Below are 25,849 nucleotides of genomic sequence, written 5' to 3' on the forward strand. Positions count from 1 at the left end.
ACAACTAGGGTTGGGAACAGGCCAGGCCAGGCCAGGCCTTGACAGGCCTGAGCCTGGCCTACGATTTTTTTTCAAGCTTGAGCCTGGCCTGTGGCCTATCAAATGTTATTTTTTTTGGCCTGGCCTGAGCCTTTTAAAAGCCTGGCCTGGCCTTGTAGCCTGTTTAAAAGCATGTGTTACATTAAAGCTTCTCTATATAGTTTTTTTAAATAGCCTAAACAGGCCTTAAAAAGTTCACATTTAAATTTTTATAATTTCTACAACATTAAGAAAAAACTAATAATATGATTAACACAATAATTAAAAACTAATAAAATAACAAATACGATTACGAAAAGTTGCAATAATTAAAAGCTAATAATATTTATATAAATAATATTTTTTTATAAGATATAAATAATAATATTATATAAATAATAATTATTATAAACAGGTCTGGCCTATTTATGTAAACAAGCCGTTTTCAAAGCCTAAGCCTGCCATTTTTAATAACCAGGCCAGACCAGGCTTATACAGGCCTGGCCGAAGGCCCCTGTAGACCGCCTGGCCTATTCCCAACCCTATCCACATCACCCCCATCCCATGCCTCACATGCTTTCCTCGCCTTATAGGTATATTATATTTTTTGCTAAACCCACCTACTACTCCCACCCCCTATCACGTGCCTTCCTAATATTCTTCCAAAATAAACCACGTGCGTCACCATTCTTTGCACACTACACTACAGACACTAGTATCACATAGCGCGTGCTCCACAAATTTCCTCTTCTCCACAAAACAATATTACTGTATTACACCTTACTTTCCCAAAAAATAAAAAAAAACAAACGTAAGACCGTGGTCACCGTAGTACTTTTCTGTCACAACCCTCCATCACAAAAAAAAAAACACAAAAACGAACCACAAAACCTGGTTCTCTCATCCAACAACCAGTATTTCGCCACGTCATAACATCTTCCAGAAATTCCATCAATTACCTAAGACAGTATCACTGTGAAACCGCTAACGAAAGTTGAAAACAAAAGAGAACAATATATATATAAAGAAACAACGAATAAAAGCATATTATCAATTATTGTTCTGTTCAATTCAAAGCCTTTTTCATTTTCAGCGTTTGCGAGTTGCGTTTGTTTCTTTACGCAGCACGCCACTACTGTTCATTCTCTTCTTCTTAATCGATTTTCTGGAAAAGCTATTTTCGCCGATTAACAAACTTAACCAAACATGCCTTCCAGTCACTTGCTTCTCGAGGAACCAATTAGGATGGCTTCCATCCTAGAACCATCAAAAGCCGTTAGTTTCTTATTGTTTTCCTTTTCAATCTATAGATCTTGTTTTTATGTTTTTCTTTTAATTTTTCATAATTGATTTAATTGAAATTATTATTGATTGTGTTTATGCAGAGTTTTTTTTCTGCAATGACAAAGATTGTTGGAACATTGGGTCCTAAATCTCGATCTGTTGAGACTATTTCTGGCTGTCTTAAAGCTGGCATGTCTGGTATGTCTTAGATTGTGCTTGAAGTTTTTTACTGAAGAATTAATTGATATAGAGGCTTATAGATTTTATGTGATTTTTTGTTGTTGTTGTTGTTGTTGTTTGCAGTGGCTCGTTTTGATTTTTCTTGGTGTGATCCTGATTATCACCAGGAAACTTTGGAGAATTTGAAGACTGCTATCAAGGGTACTAAGAAACTATGTGCTGTGAGTTTCATTCCTTCTCTTCAATGTTTGTCGAATAATAGAGGTTATAGCATGGCCGAATTTTAATTAACCAATATTGTTCTGCAATATGCAATTTAGTACGAAAGTGTTTTCAAATAGTTGATATAAGTGTTATAGCGTAGAGGAATTTGAACAAAATGTTATTTTCCGCCATTTGCGCCTTTTTTTTTGTCAAGTGGTTAGAATTTCACCTTTAAGGTGAATAAGTGGAGTGTTTGGGGTTCGTACCCCGACTTCTGCATATAGCAATGTCCCTAACAACTGAGTTATGCTCACGGGGACGACAATATTGCTTTTCTGTTACTTCACATTTTATATCTTTGCTATTTAGGCAATAAAGAGCAGTTTTGTTTAATGCGGAAATTGTGGCTGAAAGAAGGCAAAACATAACAATCTTTCTTATTTTGGCTTTTTGGAAAGTTGATTATATATTTACGTTACATTGGCTAAAAGTAGACAAAAGAAAAAGAAAATAAAGCCTTGTCTCGGAGGATATGATATTATGTCAACAACCAAATATTCCAAAATCTGCAACAGTTGGTGTTGAATGAAAATGAAAGATATGATATTATGACATGTTTTTGTATGTTTACTGTCGAATTTATCAAGGCAAAGCTCATTTAGGATTTAGCAGCTGTTTTAAGAATATCCAACTTCTTTATTCTCATTTTTCTGCTTTCTATGGATTTTATGTTGAGGATTAGTAATGCGAAAGGAGTTGAAAGTTTGTTACTTCAATTTCCTTTGACAGGTTATGCTGGACACGGTGGGTGCAGAGATGCAGGTTGTTAACAAAAGTGAGACAACTATCTCACTTGAGATAGATGCTCAGGTTGTTCTGACTCCCAACCAGGGACAAGAAGCTTCTTCAGCGCTATTGCCAATCAACTTTGATGGACTGGCTCAGGTTTATTGACATTTTCCACCTTGTCATATGATGTGACTTTTGTACATTGCTTCCACTAAATATTATCATGAAAGATTTCATTCAATTTGTTTTTTACACTTTTGTTTCTTATGGAGTGCATGCTTTGAGTCAATTGCGCTTTTCCTCTCAGGGTTGCATGACTATAAGTAGCTATAAATTTTATATGCATATGCAATTTAATTCCTGCTTATGATGTTATTAGCAGTTAATGTGAATATTTAGTTGAATTTCAACATGAAATTTGTTTTTCATTACTTTGAGATACAATATATCTTTTTATGCCTTCGGCTTGCATTGTAATTTGTTGCATGCGTAATTTTCAAATTCTTGATTGTTTACAGGCAGTGAAGAAGGGGGACACAATTTTTATCGGTCAATACTTGTTCACAGGAAGCGAAACTACTTCTGTATGGCTAGAGGTAAAATAAGTTGAAACCAGAATGCAAAGTTTATTTCAATAGGTCCATTTACTTCTGTATGGTTATGAATTTGCATATTTTTTGTGCATCAATCGTACATGTTTTTTCCGTCTTGGTCTTTTTTTTTTATAGTTGTTGAAATTTAAAACATAAGTAGGTCCAAAAGCATAACAAGTAATATTTGTTTTTTTTACGTGCCTGATGACTAATGAGTTCTACCTGATGCTGTGCAGGTATCTGAAGTACAAGGGAATGATGTTGTATGTAGTATAAAGAATTCAGCTACATTGACTGGCTCATTGTTCACTTTGCATGCCTCTCAAATTCATATTGATTTGCCTACCCTTACAGAGAAAGACAAGGAGGTATGTACTATTTTTCTCGCAGTTGTGTGAATTATTAACATTTCACGACTCGTGTTCTCTATGTCTAGGAAATAGGATATGTTAAAGTTTTAGGAATATTTTTTATGTATTTGACTTATTTTCAGGTTATAAGCACCTGGGGAGCTAAAAACAAAATTGATTTTCTGTCATTGTCATATACTCGGCATGCTGAAGATGTTCGTGAGGTAGTTCGAGCTCCAGATTGTTTTACTTGAGTTGGTCATCTCATACTCAATTTCTATTAATAGGCCTTCGTATGTTATTTTAATGCAGGCTCGTGACTTCCTTTCAAAGTTAGGCGATCTTAGCCAGACTCAAATTTTTGCAAAGATTGAAAATGTTGAGGTGAGTTGCATATCTTCATGTCTGTGTAAATTATATTCTTATTGGCTATACTTAGTCAATTATATAAATAGATTTTATATCTACGTTGTTTCTTAGGGATTGACCCATTTTGATGAGATTCTACAAGAAGCTGACGGTATTATCCTTTCCCGTGGGAATTTGGGCATTGATCTTCCACCAGAGAAGGTCAGTTGATAAAATTCATTTTGTAGTTTGACATGCTTGGTGTCCTATATTCTTGAGACTGTCTCTATTAAGTGAATGCTGAATAGTTATAAGAATGAATGTTGCATAGATATTCATATTTATCAACTTCCGTTTGCTTCTGTAGGTTTTTCTATTTCAAAAATCTGCTCTACACAAATGTAATATGGCTGGGAAACCAGCTGTGCTTACACGTGTCGTGGACAGCATGACTGACAACTTAAGACCAACTCGTGCCGAAGCCACTGATGTTGCCAATGCTGTTTTAGATGGTAAGTCAGTGCTTATATCATGCAGCATACATCTTATTCTCAATGATTGTTTACTGTGTTTTGGTTAGAACCACTTGAATGAATATGTTTGTTCAACTGTTAATAAATAAACAGGAAGTGATGCAATTCTTCTGGGTGCTGAGACTTTACGTGGGTTGTATCCTGTTGAGACTATTTCTACCGTTGGCAGAATTTGTTCAGAGGTAAGTTCATTGGATGATGGCTCATTAATTTTGTTTAACATGTTGGATTTGTACTGATCTCTTGATTCCGGTTTTATGGAATCTGATCATGTACTTATTTTATGTTGGACTATAGGCTCTCTGTTGCATAAATGAATGTTGACAAATATCTCTGCCTTCCATTTCATGTCCTTGTAGGCTGAGAAAGTTTTCAATCAAGATGTTTATTTTAAAAGGACAGTCAAATTTGTCGGAGAACCCATGACCCACTTGGAATCTATTGCATCCTCTGCGGTACTTTCATCTGAACATTTCCCTATATTTTTAGAGTATTTTCTTATGCCTATTGATTTTTTGTAATGTGTTTTATGGATGTTTCTGTTTTGGCTCTGCCTGTATAAACAATTTAATCAAGTGTGTATAGTATAAGCGCTTATCATATGTGTTTATCTATAAGCTATTTTTTAGAAGAAAAGAAAAAAGATAAAAGGAAGTCAAACTATTTTTACATAAATTATAATTTATTTTTATAAGCTATCCTGAAGAGCTTATGGAAATAAGCTTAAAACAGCTAATGGACATGTCATAAGCTATTTCCATGAGCTCTCACAGAGTCTCACAAGGGCTCGTGTTAATAGATAAACTCAAATAAATCAATTCAAACAGGGTCTATATCTTTGAAATCAGGCTTCTTACATTCAAATCTTTACTTGTTAGGTTCGAGCTGCTATTAAGGTGAAGGCTTCTATTATAATTTGCTTCACTTCATCTGGAAGAGCTGCAAGGTACTATTTTTAAATAATTAGACATGAATGTGTTCATATTTTTAGTTTGTTGTGAAACAGTTGTTCTTCAATGTTGGGAAAAAAAACACTATCCTTAAGACTTCTATCTAAACATGTCATGTGAACCTGTCAGATTGATTGCGAAGTATAGGCCAACAATGCCGGTTCTCTCTGTGGTGATCCCCCGACTTAAGACCAATCAGCTAAAGTGGAGCTTTAGTGGAGCATTTGAGGTTGGATCTTAACTCTTGAGATTGGTCCATTTTTCTATCTGTTAATTATCCCTAGCTGTTGTGACATCCTTAAGAGGTCTCTTTCCTATACTGTATATATTGACCTGTGGTTTATATTGTATCACCTTTGCGACACAGGCAAGGCAATCACTTATCGTAAGAGGTCTCTTTCCTATGCTTGCTGATCCTCGACATCCTGTAAGTTTCTTTTTCAGTTAAACTGTTAGTAATACTACTAATACATAATCTTTATTCGGCATGACCACTTTGTGCTATCGTTGTCGATAGAATTGAATGCTACTTTCCACCCACCACATCGCATAATGATTGCTGACTATATGTTTATGTCATTTACTTTGTCCCTGCAGGCTGAGTCAACAAGTGCATCAAATGAATCTATTCTTAAGGTTGCCCTTGATCATGGAAAAGCATTGGGAGTTATAAAGTCACATGATCGAGTTGTTGTTTGTCAGAAACTTGGTGATGCATCTGTGGTTAAGATTATTGAGCTCGAAGATTAAAGTGAATTAATCCAACAGTTTTAGTTCTATAGTATTCTTTTGGGGGGCTTAATTATTTCCGAAGTTTTTGAAAGCTGCAGATGATTCTGCAACGAGTCAAGGTTATCTTGATTTTGATCGCAAAATTATGTTCCATGTATTGGAAATGAATTGTTACTGGCTATCACATAAAATCAAGGGAATGTGCCCTTGATGCAAAAAATTTCCAATATTTTTCGGTTTAATATTTACATAAGAACACAACTTGAAAATGTGTTTATTGGATACAATTGCCAAACTAATGATGCTAATAGCTTGTATTTTCAATTACTAAATAAATGTGCATAACCCAGCATAGGTGTCATATTTTATTTGAATGATCACAATTTCATCAATGACCATGGTAATGTTCTTGATGTGTCAAAATGTTATATTAAAATTTGTTGTAAATTTGATGTCACTGTATGTTTTCCCCTCTAAAAATGGTGCATACCAGCATAGGAGTATATTATGTGCCAAAAATGTGATTTATTGCTCTAATACTTAATTTAATGACAAAATATCTATTTGATACTAAAATTCACCTTTTTACGCAATAAATTGAAACTTTTATGCAAAAACACGAGTTAAAACTAAAATTACAATGTGAAAATAGAGAGTACAAAAAGTCCAACTTAAAAAAATTTAGTTATTTTTTTTTTCTTATAATTTTTTTGTATATGCTATGCTTTTAAAGTTTAGTATCTTTTTTTTTTATTAAATTATACCTTTTAATTTGATTTTCTTAAACTTGATTTCTGGCTCCGCGTTATATGTTATACGAACTGCATTAATATGTTAAAAAATGCATTATTATTGAATGAAGTAGTCTTTGAAAATGAACAATTTAAAAATATTTATTTTAAAGTATATTATACATTATGATATACTAAATTTTGGATCAATAATAACCTCTAAAGCTTAAGAAAAAGGCACTGGATAAATATTTAATATATTTCAAACGTTAATGAGTTTGTCAAGAGTTTGGAGGCAATTGTGCAAGCCACTCTCAACGTTATACAATTGACTGCCTGTCTGCCTCATAATGAAAAAGAAACCATCATGTAAATAGGAAAAAAATCTGATGTTCTTAGATCATTTGTTCAAGAATATAAATTTAGAAATATTTTTTTTTAAAAATTGTTCTTAGATAATGTCCTGGGAAACTTGTACCTGTAATTGATTACTTTTTTTTTTTTTTGGTGATATTTGTAATTGTTTACTATTCTGGACAAGTTAACACAAAGGAATATATATCATTATTCGAAATATCTATCAAGCAGCACCCGTGGCCTAATGGATAAGGCGTTTGACTTCTAATCAAGCTTGTGGGTTCGAGTCCCACCGGGTGTGCTTTTTTTTTCATGATTTAATTCGTTCCTGCTATAACAAATTTCCCAGACTCCTATTTCTTACACTATTTTTTTGTTCAAATTTTGTATTTGGTTCAAAATCAATGTTACAACACTTAAGCAGTTCAGTACAACTTATATTTTGTTTTTATTCCACAAATATGATGTGAGCTTATTTCTATATTCAAGTTTTAATACTCCAAATTGAAGCTTAAAAACAAAAAGTGACTCTAAATGGTAGGGTACATGGTACATAAATACTATTATTATTTTTAATAAATTCAATAAGAAACAAGTTGATGAATAAATAACTCCAAAAATAGAACAAGCACAAAAGTTTCATTTCATCAATTTGGCCTAATCTACATTCTATCTAACTGACTAATTTCATCTGTTATACAAAATTCATCTAGGTTGAAGAGTGCTGTTGTTGCTGCTGCTGTTGTTGTTGTTGTTGAAGATTCATCAATTCAATCTCCTTCTTCCTAATAAGCAAAACCATTCTCTCATTTTCTAATCTTCTCCTTTCATTCTCAAGTTTAGCTCTCTCCATTTCCCTCTCTTTCTTGCTACTATACCTTTGCCATTTCAACCTTTGTTTTTCAAGCTCAAAAGCTTGTGATTCATATCTTACTTTCTGTTCTTCCAATTGCAATATCCTGGTTCTTATCCATTGCTTTTTCTCCCATGGACTCTTACCTCCATCTTGAAACACACCACTTATTTCATTGTTCATTTGATGCATCAATGTTAATGATGTTGATGATGGTGAAATAGAAAATGAAAATCCTCCTTTTCTTGGCCTTTTTCTTGTTGATTTTCCATCGTTTTCGTCGTCATCTTGATCATTTAAATGACTAATTAGTTGATGACCCTTTGAACCACCTTCTCCTGATTCTTCTTCATCCTCATCAGAATAGTCTTCTGACTCGTCGTCTTCATCTTCGTCGTCTTCCTCTTCAACATCTCCGCTACCAATTTTCAACATCCTTAAACCTTCTCCTCTTGAACCACCTAAATTCCCTACACCATTCTCTGATGAATGAAAACAATGTTGTTGCTGCTGCTGTTGTTGATGATGTTGAGGTTGATTCTGAGGCGGTGTTGTTGTTGTTGTTGTTACACCTTCCAGTTGATGATGAACATTAGAACCAGAAGCACCACCACCAGCACCACCATGACCACAACTATTATGATAAGCACACATTTCCCTAAAGAAAAGATGCTTAGAATTAAGCAATTTCCTAACTTCATCTTTCATCTTTGGTGTCAAATCCATTGTATCCAACAAATTCTGATTCTCAACAACTCTACAAGCTGTTCCTTTTCCAAGTATATCATTAACTCTCTTATACCTTTTATTCAAATCATTAAACTTATCTTCACATTGTTGAGGTGACACATAAAACCCTTTTTCCATCATAGCCCTTGAAACAGATTTCCATTTTCCTTTCTTCTGTAACAAACCACTAGACTTTTTCTTACTTGGATCATTCCCTTCAGAACCAGCTTCATCACCAATGTAATAAACAGCCATTATCAATAGCCTTACCATTGTATCAGTCCATTTCATTCTTTGCCAAGGTGAAATCTTTCGCTTTGGATCACCAGAACTTTCTTCAGCTGGAAAATTTGGCTCATCTTCATCACTCACCTGAGAGCTTTGCTGTTGCTGTTGCTGCTGAATTTTGTTCTTGGATGAAGAAAATGGAGGGTACCCATGTTTTATTGACTGATGTAATTGTTGTTCTTGGGGAGCATAAGAAACAACTTGGGAATGGTGCAAATGATGAGGATTTTGTTGCTGATTAGGAAGATTCTGTTGTTGTTGTTGTTGTTGTTGCTGCTGCTGCTGTTGTTGTTGTTGTTGTTGTTGGTGTAAAGGGGTATCAATAACACCAAGCAAACCAGAAGAAGTGATGGTAGAAAACATTCCATTGGCTTCCATCATTCAAGAATTGTAAAGCAAAAAAGGAAGAAACTTTGAAGGAAATGGAATAGCCCTTAAATTGAATAGTTGATTAGAAAAAAAAGGGTAAATGAAAATTGGGTTTTTTTGGTGGAAGAAAGTACAGAAATTGGGATTACTACATTACATAGAAATTGGGTTGTTGGTGTTAAGGGGAGAAATGAGAAAAGGTATATAATAGAGAAAAGGGTAAAGAGAGAAAGAGAGTATAAAATGTGTGTTTTTGAAGCAACTGGTTTTGAGAGTGGTGGGAGAAAACTGCCCATGGTATTTGAGTCTCTCTAGAGAGAGAGAGAGAGAGAGAAAATCCACAGGTTTTGTGTAAAACTGGGGAGCTACAGTGTTATAACGCCAACAAGGACGCTGGTTTAGTTTGTTCTGGTTTGGTTTCTATTCACTATACGCGTTGTTCGTTTCTCTAATCCAAATTCCAACAACCCAACTGTCTCATTACAAGGAGTTACAGATATCAAAATATAGGCCCAACAAAAATACAAAACAAAAGTAGGATTGGGACGAATTTTTCTCTCTCCCCACCCCCCAATATTTCTCGTGTATCTTCTGAATTTTCAATTTTGCCCTTGCCACTTATAAAACGTTTTTGAAAAACGTTTTTTTAATGTGCAAAATATTTTAGATTACGATTTCCAATGTGTAAAATATTTCAAAAAAAGTTTTTCGAAATACGCTTGTTTTTTTTTTTTTGATAAGCAAAATTGAATTATAAAGAAGTACAAGGGGTACTCAAACTCTTACAATTCGAAACAAATAATTATATGTTTTGTAAACATACAATAGGATTAGTGCACCAATCCGAAAAAGAATAGGTGGACTTGCGCCCTGCTCTTCCGCTAAACCAAATCCACGAGATCGCCGTAATATTATCAACCAACAAAGAAATATCCGCCATCTCCCCTCGGAAAATGATATTATTCCTCGATCTCCATATGCACCAAGTAGTAGTTAACCAAATCAAATGTCGAATGTGCCTACCGTTTTTTGACTTGACAAGTTCACCACACATAATAAAGTGATTCAGCCCTTCCTCACCAATAGTTAAACTACATCCCATCCATTTGAAAATAGCATTCCACACCATTTGAGTAAATTTGCAACCGTAGAAAAGATGAGAACAGTTCTCTATATGCCTAAAACAGAACACACAGGTAAATTCATGAGGATTTGTAATGATACCTTTTGAAGCCAAAGCGCCCCGCGTTGGTAATTTCTCCAATAGTAATCTCCACCCAAAAACACTCACTTTCGATGGCACATCATTCTTCCACAGATTTTTAAGAGCCTCCATCATTCTTGGATTAAATGTCTCAACCGCACCATGTTGTATCAGAAAGGTATAACAAGAATTAACCGAGAACATACATGCAGAGCCAATAATCCAGCGCCATCTGTCAACGCTGTTTGGATTCAAACTAACATCCGACAACAATTCTTTTAGCTTAAAAAGATCATGTTCTTCAGATTGCGTTAACTCATCACGCCAATCCCATTGCCAAAACAGTCCCTCACTGCCGTTGATCATCCTATCTGCAATCAAAGAATGTTGCCGCAACTCTTTTGCAAAGAGGTTAGGAAATAATTCTCGAAACGACATATTTCCGCACCACTTGGCATTCCAGAAACTAATTTCAGTACCGTTGCCCACCACACAACTAGTATTAGAACGGAACCATCCGGGCATGATGGAGTCACCCACAATTATCACATCCCTCCACCATAAAGAATCCTTTGATCCATAAGTTGTTGCTTCCCTGTTCAATAAAATAGAAGGCAAAAAACCATATCTATGCTGCAACAAATCAGACCATAGTGCATCTTTTTCATTAATACCCCTCCATTTCCATTTGCTAAGCAAAGCCACATTAAAAAGTTCCAAATTTTTTACCCCTAAACCACCTTGATCTTTTGGACGACAAACTTGCTCCCACTTTACCCAACATAACTTTTTATCTTCTAAACCGCCACCCCATAAAAAATTCCTTTGGATCCGCACCAATTGTTTTAAGACGCATTTTGGAGCTTTGAAAAAGGAGAAAAAATACAATGGTAGACTTGCCAACACTGAGTTAATTAGCGTGATTCTACCACCATATGATAGTTGACGACAGCTCCAACTACTTAATCTCTTCGACATAGCGTCCACCACCGGTCTCCAAGTCTCTCTACGTCGAGGATTGGCACCCACCGGGATGCCCAGAAATTTGAAAGAAATACGCTTGTATTATACACAAACAGAACATCGTAGAATTAATTAGGTTTTCATACTAAATATTACCCTAAATGTGTTGGTAAACCCTACTCTTACTCCATCTCTCTCTCGTTCCTTCAGCCAACAACAAAGAGACTAAATTTTTGACCCACAAATAAGTTGTTCGTCATTTTGATAATGTTTGTGTTGATTTTTAGTGAAACTTTTGAGTATTTTGATTTTAGGTTAGGTTTTAATTAAGTTTCATAATCAATTATAGTTGATTGGATAAATTGATTAGTTTTTGAGTAGAGAATTGTAATAATGATTAGTTTTTCAAACTAGTTTGTGATTAGTGACTAATATTTGATTAGTTTGGTGTTTAATTGATAATTGCAATGTTTTAAGAACCAGACCGGACCGGCCGGTTCAACCGGGAACCGAACACAACAGCGGTCTGGGCTAGTGCTGAGAACCGGTAGTCTGCAGAACCGGAAAAAACCGCTTGAAACCGGTACGAATCGTCCGGAACCGTTCGAACCGGGGGCGGTTTGAAAAAACCGGCCGGTTCGGAATCTTTTGAAAATTAAAAAAAAAAAAATTTCAATTTTTTTTTCGTTTTCTTTAATTAATATTTTTCTGAAGGAAACAAAGGAGTAGTAAGGAATTAATCCATAGCCTATATTGGAAAACCTATATTAAATACAATTTAATGTCTAGCCTATAATTTGAGTTTATTGGAAAACCTATTAAATACAATTGATACAATTTAATATAATTGATATACTTTTCTGATATGCATTGACCAGCATTGTTTACATGTCTACCTTATTGATATGCATTAATATGCATTCATTGATATCTTGATATTTGCCTTAATTGTATAATATATTCTTAATTCTTAACAAACAATTTTAAGTTTATATGATTATGTAAAGTTTATATGATTTTGTCCAATTTAAAGTTTAACAATTTATATGAATTATGAATTTCGAATTTATGTATAATTATTTGGTATAAATTATGCATTTTGGATTTATGATTTCTTTATTTTAAGTTTCTAAATTTTCTATTTTGTTAATGTTACTTTATTAATTTGTTTATTAGTTGTGAAATAAGAAAGTTATATGAACGGTTCAATATAAACGGTTTAATAACGATTGAACCGGTCCAACCGGTTGACCCTTGAACCAGTAGCCACACCGGTTCGACCTCCGGTTCGGTTCTTAAAACATTGGATAATTGTTATTGTTAGCCCTCTATGATGTTTATGATATTTTGGATTATATTTGGTTTAATTTTGATAAAATTGAAAATTTTCGTGAAAATTTGCATTTTTGATTGAGAATATTTGCAAAATCAAGTCGGAACATAAGAAATTGTCGTTTTTGGTCTCATATTCCAGGATTTTGGAAAACGTCATATCCCAGGATTTCGGAAAACGTTTTCCAAAATCCTCTTGGATTATATTTTTAAAATTGTTTCGGGATGTTTTTCGAAATAACTTGCGCATCGAAAAATATTTTTTGAAATACTGGAAAATGTATAATAACACAAGCTATGATTAAAAAAAAAACAAATAATTTCATGTTCGAATATCTATAAAGGGACATTTCAAAAAACATTTTCCGAAAAAAAAATCCGCATTGACTAACAAATTAAATATAATTTTCTTGCAATTGTAGTTTTATTATTTACATGTGAGATATATCATATATTTATTTAGCTTAACTAACATACATAATTGAATTATTTATTAATTCATCTTAAGAGTGAAATTCTAACCATTAAATTACTTAACCAAACAACCAAAATAAAATGTACACTCCTCGTCCCATAAGTGTAGCTCAAATGGTAGTTAACAGAGACATTATTCGAATGGTCGGGTTCGAATCTCATATTCTACGTTTCTCTACATTTAAATGTGTGAGTCTTGTCATTAGACTACTTGACAAAAAAATTTACACTCCTCTTTTTTCTTATATGAAATATATATTAGAGATAATTAATTTACTTTGAATTACATTTCTACCCCTCTTATGTCAAAGTCTAAACTTCACTCCTTTCATAAAAAAAAAAAACTTAAGTACACATTTGGTCCGTTACGTTTATTTTAGGTTTCAATTTGGTCCCTTACGTTTAAAAAGTATCAATTTGGTCCCTTACATTTATTTTATGTTTCGAGTTAGTCATTTCCGTCAATTTTGTCACATGTGGCAGCCAATTTGCATATGTGGACATACACATGACACTTGTACACACTGACACATGTACTGTTCAAACGGTGTTAATGACAAAACTAACGGAAAAGACTAACTTGAAACCTAAAATAAACGTAAGGGACCAAATTAATACTTTTGAAACGTAAGGAACCAAATTAAAACCTAAAATAAATGTAAGGGACGAAATATATACTTAAACCATAAATTTAGTATCTCCAACTCAATATATAAGGTCTTTTTCCAAAATTCTGTTGTACTCTACTCTTTTCAAAGTTCACAATTCATTAATTAAATTTTCACAAAAATATTCCTAAATAAATGAAGAGAAATCAAATAACATAATTTTTTTCTCTCAATAATTGAAAGATAATTTTATCTTTTCTTGGTCAAGTAGTTTACTAGCTAGAAAATTCACTCTTAAGGTGGATAAATTTGGATGGCCGGGGTTCGAACCCCGACCCTCTACATATATAATGCAAAATCTAATTTTCTTAATTTTTGTGCTTTTATCAAAGAGATCTTATATTTTAAGACTGATGAACTACTTATTTTTAAAGATATTAGTGACAACACTCCGGAATGGACGTAAACTTGCAAGCTACCGAGGGCAGGGATAATCGTCCAGATCTTATTGTGAAAGAAAAAGAGCCACCCCGCCACACCACATGGGTTGGTTCCTTTGTCATCGTCGGGGAGCTTTGATGAGATGACCTTAAAATAGGATAAGTTGCTAAAACAAACGAGAGGGGAGGATGGAAACATACAGAATGCAAAGAATATCAATATTCCGGTCCATTTTACTGTAATCAAAATTTTATGGCTTGTTTTTTTCTCTCTTTTCTTCTTTCTCCAATGCTAGTGCCCTACTTCAACCATCATTGAGGTCGACTTCGGATAGAAAAGAATTGAAAAAATTAAGTAGTTTTTACATTTAATTTTTCAAAAATATAATATACTTCAATTATTTGTCAACAAATTGTCTTGACTCTTGAGTTTAAAAGTAATAAAAGGTGATCTTATAAAATAATAAATTGTGTACATCTAGTAATTTAAAAATAAACTTATAAAAGTCTGTTTTATTTATCATATAAGATAAAGAAAGGGACACTTTTTTAATAGAAAAATTACTTAGAGTAAAAGGTAGTAAAATGTAACCGAATCAGAAGTTCATTTATGCTCAATAATTATTTAAGTTTCATACTATTTTTTTTAAAAAAATTGATATTCGGCCCTATGACTGACTAATTCGAGGGGAGTCAATCTTACCGCCCACTTGTAGGGGCTCCATTTAAAGTCAGAGTATTTTTTTGCACCAGAGAGAATTGAACCTGAGACCTTGAGCGGTTGAACACCCCTACAAGTAGACATGACAATAAAACTCATACATGCGGGTACCCGCCCAAATCCTATCCGCTTTGACGGGGAAAACCCGAATTGACTGGATTTGGGTTCGGGTTTGAGTTTTTCCCGATTTCAAAAAACAGGTAAGGGGGACATTGATATCCACCCCGAACTCGCCCACTTATATTAAAATTGATTTCAACATAAATTTTGAGTTAATTTCTTCTAAAACTTTCATACAGTATCCTCCTAAGTTGTCCGTGTACGCAAATCTATTAGCCACGTAGACGATTTTAACAAAAAATTGACTAAAAAGACCAACTTGAAACTTTTTAAACATAAGAGACCAAATTAAAATATAAAATAAACATAAAGGACCAAATATGCAATATAATTTTAGTTTTAATAGTTTTAGTTTTATTTTAATTAAATGGTGTAAGTCCAACATGGGCCTAGAGAATTAGCCTTATAGCCCATTTTAGGAAGAATTTTTCTTTTTCCACCTCCGTATTTCTTTTCTACCCTCATTTTTCATTTTTGTCATTGTATAAAAATTTCTGCCTTTCTCTTGCTCTTGAAAGAATAGAAGTTGCGTTCGAGTTTTTATCATGCCGGATCAGAAACTTCGGAACACGTTTTCCGACGTTTTTCGTGAACAAATTCGGAGGTTACATTCCAAAGTTTTTTCCAAGGCAAAAATAACTGGAAAACGCGTTTCGGAATATTTATTCAAGGGCAGAAATGGAAAAACGGAGGGTAGAAAAGAAATACTAGGGTGTGGAGAGAAATCTTCTTTTGGGAATATGTGGTCTTTCTTGAAATACTATTGTAAAACTCTCGTTTGAGACAAATTTGAAATGAAGTAAAATATCTCTTGGTGAGATTGTGGGAATGAGTGTGACTCCTTTGATTTTTGGACTAGAACCTTAATTGATTCTTATCAATGACATCCTTACCATTGTGACGAATCCTCTTGAATTATCAATCTTTATGATCGTAATTTGTGGCGCCTTCTTCATTTTCTCAATCTAGTCTATCTTTTGCTTCTTTCTTTTTCCCTTTTATTCGTCATTTTGTTGGAAGAAAACACTTGGTATATCCTTCATTATATGTGGAATCAACTCCATCCACATTACTATTACTATTGCACATTAAGTTTATAATATCCACTAAGAGGGTATGGATGTCTAGCGAACACTCACAAGCAATCTTAAATTTAAGATCTTTGTACCTTTTAAACAATGATAATCACATTGTTTCAAAAAAAAAAAAACAATGATAATCACATCAACATGAATCTCCTCAAAACATTTGATGTTATTGTTATATCACTGGACATCAACAATTTAAGAAAACAATATTAAAGATTGTATCAAACCAAAACAAAAAAACACTTCAAAATATGCAATATTTTTCGAGTAAATAGTTGCTTTCTGCGCGCAATTGTAGAAACTAATCCTCGGATTTTGTAGGATTTAAATCAGTGACAAACTCTTCTTAAGAATTTTAATAGTCACTTTTATCATTAAAGTATTTCTTAGTTAATATATGGTTATCAAAAATACTCTTTCCGGTCCTTTTTTTTAAGGAACACTTTGAAAAAATTATACAAACCAAAGAAGCACATATTGTAAATAGTTATTTTCAATTAATACTCTTATAAATTTAAATTTATTTCATGTATACCCTTATTTAATTATTCTTAATTCAACTAACTTACTTATTTTTAATATTCTCCCTCATAATAAATAAGGGCATAAATGAAATTAAACATTTACAACATTTGAAAATTTGTCAAAGTTTCTTACAAAAATGATTAAATCTTTTTCCCAAAATGTTCCTTATAAAAAGGACCGGAAGGAGTATGTTTTTATTAGTTAATTTGATCGTCACTTTCTCTTCCATGTTAGTTGGTTTATTCCAAGATATTATTAACAAAAGACATATTCAATGATATTTTTGTAATTTTAATATTTGTTGAAACTTCCGTGATATGGTTTGAGGAAAGAAAATGAAGAAGGAAGAAAAATACAGAAATTAAAAAATGAATCTAGACTAAACCTGATCGTACCTGGTGATCAGAATAGATTGATGGCCGGTCCGTTGAGCAAGCTTCCACACCGAAGGGGGGGTTTGTACCTGCAGGTGCTCCGATGCCTAAGTCAGCAAGGTGAACAAGAGAGATACAAAGAAGAGAGAGAAAGTAAGGTATAGAATGATTCAGAATACCTGGCTCTCCTGTCTAGGAGAGCTTATATAGTGCCCCCAGCGCTGGGCCAAAGGTTGGTCTATTGGGCTTGGATAACCGGCCCAATAGGCCCAACTGCCAGGATAGTCCCTGTATCGTAGGGGAAGGCAGTTATTTGCCTCTATCCTGGTTTGGAGTCGTTCCGCTATTGGCGGGTAATGGATGACTCCGTGACGGATATGGTTGGTCGATGGAGCACGTGTTAAACGTGCTGCTTAGCTGTTAAGCTAAGGCTGAATGAGTCGGCGTGCACGGATAGCCGAGCACGTGATTAGCGTGGAGCTAATCCGTTATATCGAGCAAGACACGTCATTGGCTGACGTGTCGGGGAAGTATCCCCTTATTGGGCCATGCCCCAAATGTCGGGCATAAGTGATTGGGCCAGCTCTTGGCCCAGTCCAGAACAGGAGCCCCCCAAGTCGTTGCTCCTAGGTATAGGAGTAATGACTTAAGGTCCATGCCCGTATGTCGAGGAGTTGTTTTCCTCGTCAATCCTAGGAGGAGTTCATAATACATTGATTATGCTTGTTGCTTGTTTGCGCGAGGAGCGCAATTGTATGTTGCCCGTAAATTCCTCCTTGGCACGACGAGGAGAGTTATCAAAAGGGAGAGGTTTCCTTTTGCTCGTGACGCGTGCCAGGATGTTCGTGGAGGAAATTACGGGGAAGGGATTTTGCCTTTAAAAGTCATTTGCTTTTACGTTCCTCGACGGTTTGTCGAGGAAGTGTTGTGTTAATTGCATCTTGTTGATGCTGCCTGTTTTTACGGGCATGTTTATTTACGTTTGTTTTGTCTGCCCGTAATTCGCGCTTGTCCGCAAAGTCGGGGAGATAATTACGTTGGTGATAGCGATGAGTTCCTCGAGGAACGCATCGTCAGTTTGAAGTGACCTGAAAAGACAAGCGTTTCGTCTTTTCAAGCCACGTGTGTGGGCTATGAAGAGACGTAATAATTGCCTAGGGAAATGGCTCTTTATTGCGTCATTTTTCGAGGAGGCGCGTGGACCGTTGGATCAACGCGTCCTTTGGTTTTCTGAGAGATTTCATCAGAGTCGTTTGATGGGTTTAATCCGGGCCGTTGGATATTGATCAACGGCGGTGGTGAAGTGGAGTGCATCGTCTTGTGATGCAGGCGCGGCTCTTGGGAGATCTATAAATAGGAGATGGAGGGATCATTTGTAACTTTTCCTCTTTGCATTCTCCTATTCTCCTGCGTTTGTTGCTGCTACTGCTACTCTTATTTTCCCAAGTTCAAGGCTGTTGAACTCAAGGTTTTTGCACCCATCTTTGCTTAAAGCTCCAAGCTTCTTTTAATCTCAAGGTAATTTCTCTACTTACCCATTTGCTTCGAGATACATTTGTGTTTATGCTAGATTCTGCGTTATACCCATTTTGTTTGTTGTTTTGGGTCTGTTTGTTTTGTGCTTGATAGTTGTAAATCTTTGGTTTTGGTGAGGCTTAATGTTTTTTGTGTCGTATAGCCCTCCCTTTCATACCCATTTTGTTGATGGTTTAAATCACTGTTTTTTAGTGAAGTATTAGTGTTTGGTGGTGGTATTGTTACCATCAAACGCTGTTTTTGGGTATTGTAGTGTCTCGTAATTCTGGGTTTTGCCCTTATTTTCCCCGTTTTCTGGAAAAAACATAGAGATTTGATGAACTTTGATGCTTATCTGGGAAAAGCTATGAACATGTGATGAAGATGATGAATTTTCTGGGTTCTTCGACGAACATTCATAGATTTCTGGAAATCTATGTGTTTTGTGTCGGGGAGGAGAATGGTGTTTCCTCTCCCCGTTTATTGTAGTAAAAATTTAGTTGAACTTTATGTCGGGGACCGTCTCCCCGTCATTTTCGTTTAGAAAAATGAGTTTGTAAAAACTCTGTGTCGGGGACCTTCTCCCCGTTTTCGCTTTCGCGAATGTTTTAACTGTCGGGGACCTTCTCCCCGTTATTTCGCTGGGAAATTTGTGGATAAATGAGTTTGTAAAAACTCTATGTCGGGGAGCTTCTCCCCGTTTTTAACTTGGGATTTTATCCAAATTAGAGTTTACTTCTGAGCGTCGAGCAATATTGTTAGCTTGTGTCGGGGAACTTCTCCTCGTTTTTGGGCTTTCTCCTCGTTTCCTCTGTTTTGTTTGCCATTTTGATAAGGGCTTTTGGTCGGGGACAGCGTCCTCGTCCTAATTTACGCCCTTTCACTTGATTTGCGGTGAAAGGGTGGATTTGATTACTGTCGAATTCACTTTATTTTCGCTGCTTTTCAGGTACTCAAAATGTCCGACGTGGAGGAAGTAACGGGGAGCCAAGCTACGTCGAAACACAAGTTGGTCGACACTATTACTGACCCAGAGCTGGCTTGGGTTGCGCCCGAGCCCCGGGGGATTGCTTCGACGATTACCGCGCAGGATCCGCGGCTTTTTACCATCGTCGAGGAGGCTGGTTCGGAGAACTGGGAGGTTCGTACGCCTGCTGAGGGGGAGCGGGTTTGCTCGTCGTACACGGGATGCAGCTTCACTATGTACGAGATGGCGTTCAAGGAGTTGGGATTTCGGCTGCCCTTCAACGATCTCGAAGCCGGAATTTTTGGCCGGCTAAGAGTGGCTCCTTCACAGCTTCATCCGAATTCACTAGCGTTTATCCGGGCCTACCAGATCCTTTGTCGGTATCTGGAGGTGGAGGCTACTGTTGCCCTATTCTTTTATATCTTCCAAATCCAACGTCAGAAAGTCGGGGATCGGCAGGGTTGGATTTCCTTGAAGCACCAGTCGAGCAAGATATTTAGGATGTTCGTTGAGTCTGCTCGGGGCTTCAAGGAGAGGTATTATGTGGTGAAGCCGGTGACGGAGTTTGCTTTTGATTCTCTGCACATGGAGAGGCCCGTGTTCCTCGAGGATGGGTCTCCACAGTTGGACGAGGAAGGGGAGCAAGTAGTGGAGTGGGTTCTTCGATTCCCACTGTCGTGGTCGTCGGAACATTTTGTACTGCGAACCGACGAGTATCTGACGCCTGTCGAGGACCTGACCCCGGCGGAGATGGCAGGCTTTGAAAAGCTTAAGGCCTACGTGGACGGTTTTAAGCCGTGTAAGGTCGTGACTAGTTTGGGGGAGGTTGCTTTGGATAAGCACGGTAGACCGAGGATCGAGCCTCGTTTTGTTAACACTAGGTTGTTATTGTCGTGCAAGACTGTTTCAGCCGAGGACACTCTGCTGGGTATCTCTTTTAACTCCTGCCCGTTTTTTACTTGTATTATATTCAGCACTTTTGATGTTTTGGGTTTCTCCCCGTGTTTCTGACCATGTTTCCATCTTTGCAGGTAGAATGGCTGATCTTGCTTCTGAGCTGTTGAGGATAGCTGCTGAGCATAAGGGAGAGAAATCAAAGAAAAAGGCGAGGAAATCCAAGCCTAATGTTTTGGTTGCTGAACAGGCTGCTTCGGGGAGCGTCAGCCAATCTTCGCCGGTGGGAAGCTCAGCAGGTACCCCGGGATGTCGGGTGAAGAGGCAGAGGGAGGAGCCGATGAAGACCATCGTCGACTTGTCTGAGGGTGATGGGGGATTTGTTCTCCCTGCTTGTTTGAGCAACAAGGATTTTTTTAACAACAACCCTCCTCAGGTGCCCGTCTCGGAGAGGGACTATGTTCTGGGGGTTTCCGCGGCTGCTCGACAAAACCAGCTCACCCAGGATATTGCTGCTGTCATCCGGTTGGCGGAGACAGCCTTAGTGTTAAATGAAGGGGGGCCATCTCGTGAGGTGGAAAAGCTGGCTGCCCGGAATGCCAAGTTGGAGGGAAAAATTGTATTGATGGAGGGTGAGCTGATCGATCTGAGGGGGAAGCAAGAGAATTATGGCCAGCTGCTGGAAGATGTTAGGGAAAGCAGGGATGAGCTGGAGCTTGCTAAGAAAAGGCTCGAGGAGGTGGAGTCCAGGGGAGCCGAGGAGAAAAAGAACTTGGAGGCGGTGATAGCTGACCTGCAGTCCAAGCTTGCTCCAGCTGCCGACGAGGCCGTTGAAACTTCCAGGCTGGTGAGTCGGGCAGACTTGGTGAAGGAAATCAAAAGACAAGGGGGCTTGATGTTGGCGAGCATGGTGCATGGGTGGAAGAATGCGATCGCCCAACTCAGGGTTGTGAATGCCGAGCATGGCTTGATTACTGACGGCATTCATAAGCTCAAACGGGTTGAGAACGGGCAGATTGTTATTCCTGAAGAGTATAAGAAAATGGCCCTTGAGGAGGAGAAGTTGGATGAGGAGGCAGTTGATGATGAGGGCGAGGAGGATGAGGAAGCCGAAGAGGAGGCTGTCGGGGAGGACCAGGCACCGGAGGATAACCCAGAGGGCCATGATGAGAGCACCTGATCCTCCTCGACTGTTTTATTTGGGCCTGCGCGCCGTTAACTTGTAATTTTCTTTGTTTTTGAACAATTTATTTTTGGGGGCCTGCGTGCTCGGTTTTTGTAACACCTGAACAAATGGGTTTTTATGCCCGGTATTTATAACAATGATCGTTTTATTCATCCTGCTCGTCTATTTTATCTCCTCGTATGTATGTTTAAGTTATTGCTCTTTGTTTTTGCTAAGTTATGCCTGTTCGTAATATGCATGTCTTTATGCTTGCTCGTTTTTAACTTAACAAATTTTTGGTTTTGGTGTTTGTGTATTTGCTCGACATTGTTGTATGCCTGCTCGACAAAACCATTTTTTCTATTTGCAAGTTTTTTTGTTGCGAGCGCGTTTCGTCGAGGAGGTCGTCCTCGGGTTTAACTTAGAAAGTTTAGGGAACTAACTAAGCGCCTAGAGTTGTTTTCTGAGGCTAATACGGACGCCGACACGTTGTTGTGCCCGCCCCCGCGGCTTGAACTTCCCATCGCGAGCTGGGCGTTAAGCCTTGGCACGAAGACGAGGAGCTTGTCTCAAAGGTCATCCTCGTCAGGGGGACGCCCTGCCCTTCCTGAGCCAGGGTATCTCCTTTTCGATTGTTTGGATCGAGCACGTGTGCCCGCGTGCTCTCCGTTGTCGAGGTGTCGGGCTCGTTGCTAGAGGATCCGAGCAGCCTTTTAAAAGTGTTTTTAGTTTGGCAATAACTTAGCTATAATACTGTTTTAATTTTTGGGCGTTCCAAGGTCGAGGAAGTTTCTTTCCTCGAAGATCCTCGAGATAGTATGCGCCATTTCCTGTTTTGTCAATGACGCGATATGGTCCTTCCCAGTTGGCCGCCAGTTTACCATCCTGGGAGTCCTTAGCATTTCGTCTTAGGACGAGGCTGCCCACTTCAAATTCTCTTTTGATGACTTTGACGTCATGTCGGGCAGCTATTTTTTGTTTAAGGGTGGCTTCCCGAAGGGATGCCCCCGTACGAATTTCTTCGACGAGATCTAGCTCTTCACGGAGAGCTTCGTCGTTCATTTCTTCTTCGAGCGGCTGCTCGGTTCGGCGAGATGGCTCGCCCACCTCCACGGGGATGACTGCTTCTGTTCCATATACCATTCTAAATGGAGTCTCCCCGGTTGTGGAGTGTGGTGTTGTGCGATAGGCCCAAAGGACGCTTTCGAGCTCCTCGACCCATTTCTTTTTGTTTTGATCCAATCTTCGTCGTAGGCCGCGCAGGATTACTCTGTTGGCGGCCTCGGCTTGCCCGTTAGTTTGGGGATGTTCCACTGAAGTGAAATGTTGCTTGGTCCCCAGAGCAGTGAGGAAGTCTTGGAATCCTTTGTCCGTGAATTGTGTCCCGTTGTCTGTGACGACGGCTTGTGGTATTCCAAATCGGCAGAGTACGTCGCGTTTGAAGAAACGGAGTATCCTGAACGACGTTATGTCGGAGAGGGGTTCTGCCTCTACCCACTTGGTGAAATAGTCCACGGCGACTATTAAAAATTTATTTTGGTGGAGTCCCTTTGTGAAGGGGCCAAGTATGTCCATGCCCCACCAAGCGAAGGGCCATGGTGACGACAAAGATTTGAGTTCGTGGGGAGGAGCTAGGTGCATGTCCCCGTGTCGTTGACATTTGTCACATTTTTTCACATGGTCCTTTGCGTCTTGCTGCATGGTGGGCCAGTAGTATCCTGCTCGAAGAGCTTTCCTGGCCAGCGATCTTCCTCCCAGGTGCTGGGCGTTGATCCCCTCGTGTACCTCGCGCAGGATGTAGTCGACTGTTTCCTCGTCGACACATTTTAAGAGCGGGATTGAGAACCCTCGTCTGTATAACTTTCCGTCGAGGATGACGTATGCGCATGCTCGACGTCTTATTATTGCAGCTTCTTTCTGATCGTCGGGGAGGGTTCCGTTTGCGAGGAAATTGTATACGGGGGTCATCCAGCAGTTTTGGTCGCCAATGACATTTATGTCGAGGACGTTGCTCGCCTTCTCGATGCTTGGTCGGGGGAGTACTTCCTGAATGACGGATTTGTTTCCGCCTTTCTTTTTTGTGCTCGCCAGTTTGGACAGGATATCTGCCCGTTTGTTGTGCTCGCGCGGAACGTGTTGCACCTCCACGGATTCGAACTTAGTGATTTTTTCCTTCACTAATGCTAGATATTCAAAGAGATTATCATTTTTGGCTTGATATTCTCCCAATACTTGTGAGGCGACAAGTTGTGAATCTGTGAAAATTTTTACTTCTTTTGCCTCCATGTCCTCGGCCAACCGTAGCCCTGCTAGGAAGGCTTCGTATTCTGCTTGGTTATTTGATGTCGGGAAGGATAGTGCCAGGGAAACTTCGATGATGATCCCATTTTCGTTTTCCAGGATAATTCCTGCTCCTGCTCCCGTGGAGCTTGACGCTCCGTCGACGAATATTGTCCATTTGTCTGCCTCGCTTGTCGAGGAGTCTGGACTCGTCATTTCGGCCACAAAGTCTGCTAGGACTTGTGATTTTAGCGCTTTCCTGCTTTCATAACGAATGTCGAATTCGGAAAGCTCGAGGGACCATTTGAGCATCCTGCCCGCCATGTCTGGTCGACCAAGCAATGATTTGATGGGTTGGTCGGTTCGTACTATGATTGTGTGTGCTAGGAAGTAGTGACGTAGTCTTCTTGCTGCGTTGATCAAGGCGAGGGCCACCTTTTCGATTTGTGTATATCTGAGTTCGGGCCCCTGTAGAGCCTTGCTCGTGAAGTACACTGGTTTTTGTCCTTCCGTTGTTTCGCGGACAAGGGCTGCGCTGACGGCCTCGGATGCGACGGAGAGGTAGATGTATAACACTTCCTCGACATCCGGGCGCGAGAGGACTGGGGGTTCGGACAGGGCCTTCTTAAGATGTTGGAGGGCCTGCTCGCACTCGTCCGTCCATTCGAACACAGCTTCTTTCCTTAGTAATTTGAAAAGTGGTAATGCGTGTTGAGCAGATTTTGCTACGAAGCGAGACAATGAGGTCAGCATTCCGTTCAAGGTTTGTATGGATTTTTTGTTGCTCGGAGTTGGGAGCTCCGTAAAGGCACGACATTTGTCGGGGTTGGCTTCGATTCCTCGTTCTGTTAGGTAGAATCCGAGGAACTTTCCTGCTCGTACCCCGAAGGTGCACTTTTCTGGGTTGAATCGCATGTTGTGTTTTCTGGCCTGCTCGAAGACCTTACGTAGGTGGGCGGTATGGTCGATTTCCTCGTGGGATTTTACGATCATGTCGTCCATGTAGACTTCGAGCATGTCGCCTATTTCTGCCCGGAATACTTTGTTCATCATCCGCTGGTATGTAGCACCCGCGTTTTTTAGACCGAAGGGCATTACGTTGTAGTAATAGTTGCCCGACTCGGTCATGAAAGCTGTTTTTCCCCTGTCGGCCACAGCCATTGGGATTTGGTTGTATCCTGAATATGCATCCATAAAAGACAATAATTTAAAGCCAGAAGAATTATCGACTAATTTATCAATGCAAGGTAAAGGATAGGAATCTTTAGGGCAAGCCCTATTGAGATCGGTATAGTCAACACACATGCGCCATTTTCCATTAGATTTTTTAACTAGTACAACGTTTGACAGCCAGGTAGTGTATCTAGCTTCAGAAATAAAATTTGCCTCTAGGAGGTCTTTTACAGCTTTTTCAGCAGCCTCCGCTTTTTCGGGAGACTGCCTACGCCTACGTTGCACTACAGCACTAGCAAGTGGGTCGACAGTAAGTTGATGACAAGCGATGTTTGGATCCAGCCCGGGCATGTCGGCAGCGTGCCATGCGAACAAGTCAGCATTTTCTCTAAGGCAGGCTTTCAGCTGCTTCCTCGCCAACTCGGGGAGCCCTGTCCCAATCTTGACTCCTTTTTCTGGATCCTCGCCAAACTGGACTATCTCGAAATCTCCATCTGGAATGGGGCGATAATGTTCTTTGCTCGCCTCGTCGTCCTCCTTCTCCTCCTTCTTTAACTTTTTCTCCTCCTTATGCTCTTTCTTGGAGGTGCGGCTGTCGAGGTCAACAGAGCTCACATTTGGGGCTGGCAGACTTGATGATGCTTCCGGGGAAGGCTTTGATGGCGCTTCCGAGGAGGGTTTTTGCTTTTTCGGCTCAG

General features: G+C 38.5%; 3 protein-coding genes and 1 non-coding gene across 4 annotated transcripts; 3 read left to right on the plus strand and 1 right to left on the minus strand.

Moving 5' to 3' along the window:
- Window positions 1-752: 752 nt before the first annotated feature.
- Window positions 753-6,330, plus strand: LOC123903499 (pyruvate kinase 1, cytosolic-like). Its single transcript, XM_045953274.1, has 16 exons — window positions 753-1,293; window positions 1,404-1,500; window positions 1,606-1,703; window positions 2,476-2,631; window positions 2,994-3,071; window positions 3,305-3,436; window positions 3,562-3,642; window positions 3,731-3,802; window positions 3,899-3,988; window positions 4,134-4,278; window positions 4,393-4,481; window positions 4,659-4,754; window positions 5,178-5,245; window positions 5,379-5,478; window positions 5,617-5,676; window positions 5,847-6,330. Exons 1-16 carry the CDS (start codon window positions 1,225-1,227, stop codon window positions 5,997-5,999), a joined length of 1,584 nt encoding a protein of 527 aa, XP_045809230.1. The 5' UTR covers window positions 753-1,224; the 3' UTR covers window positions 6,000-6,330.
- A 969-nt stretch (window positions 6,331-7,299) lies between these two features.
- TRNAR-UCU lies at window positions 7,300-7,370 on the plus strand. Its single transcript has one exon. It is a non-coding gene; the product is annotated as a tRNA-Arg (tRNA).
- Window positions 7,371-7,616: 246 nt separating this feature from the next.
- On the minus strand, window positions 7,617-9,652 carry LOC123902711 (GATA zinc finger domain-containing protein 10-like). Its single transcript, XM_045952494.1, has one exon. The coding sequence runs from the start codon at window positions 9,318-9,320 to the stop codon at window positions 7,779-7,781; it is 1,542 nt and encodes a 513-aa protein (XP_045808450.1). The 5' UTR covers window positions 9,321-9,652; the 3' UTR covers window positions 7,617-7,778.
- Window positions 9,653-14,345: 4,693 nt separating this feature from the next.
- LOC123895582 lies at window positions 14,346-21,939 on the plus strand. Its single transcript, XM_045946025.1, has 3 exons — window positions 14,346-14,435; window positions 19,622-20,567; window positions 20,671-21,939. The coding sequence occupies exons 1-3, from the start codon at window positions 14,346-14,348 to the stop codon at window positions 21,711-21,713; spliced, it is 2,079 nt and encodes a 692-aa protein (XP_045801981.1). The 3' UTR covers window positions 21,714-21,939.
- Window positions 21,940-25,849: the final 3,910 nt, after the last annotated feature.

This window comes from Trifolium pratense, linkage group LG1 (assembly GCF_020283565.1).
Source record: "Trifolium pratense cultivar HEN17-A07 linkage group LG1, ARS_RC_1.1, whole genome shotgun sequence".
Lineage (NCBI taxonomy): Eukaryota > Viridiplantae > Streptophyta > Magnoliopsida > Fabales > Fabaceae > Trifolium > Trifolium pratense.

Excerpts from the sequence above, each read along its gene's own strand:
- LOC123902711 (XM_045952494.1), bottom strand. The coding sequence starts at position 9,320 with ATGATGGAAGCCAATGGAATGTTTTCTACCATCACTTCTTCTGGTTTG.
- LOC123895582 (XM_045946025.1), top strand. The coding sequence starts at position 14,346 with ATGGACGTAAACTTGCAAGCTACCGAGGGCAGGGATAATCGTCCAGAT. Across the intron at positions 14,436-19,621 it reads CACCCCGCCACACCACATGG|GTACTCAAAATGTCCGACGT; the intron begins GTTGGTTCCTTT and ends GCTGCTTTTCAG. Across the intron at positions 20,568-20,670 it reads AGCCGAGGACACTCTGCTGG|GTAGAATGGCTGATCTTGCT; the intron begins GTATCTCTTTTA and ends CCATCTTTGCAG.
- LOC123903499 (XM_045953274.1), top strand. The coding sequence starts at position 1,225 with ATGCCTTCCAGTCACTTGCTTCTCGAGGAACCAATTAGGATGGCTTCC. Across the intron at positions 5,246-5,378 it reads TCATCTGGAAGAGCTGCAAG|ATTGATTGCGAAGTATAGGC; the intron begins GTACTATTTTTA and ends TGAACCTGTCAG. Across the intron at positions 5,677-5,846 it reads TTGCTGATCCTCGACATCCT|GCTGAGTCAACAAGTGCATC; the intron begins GTAAGTTTCTTT and ends TTGTCCCTGCAG.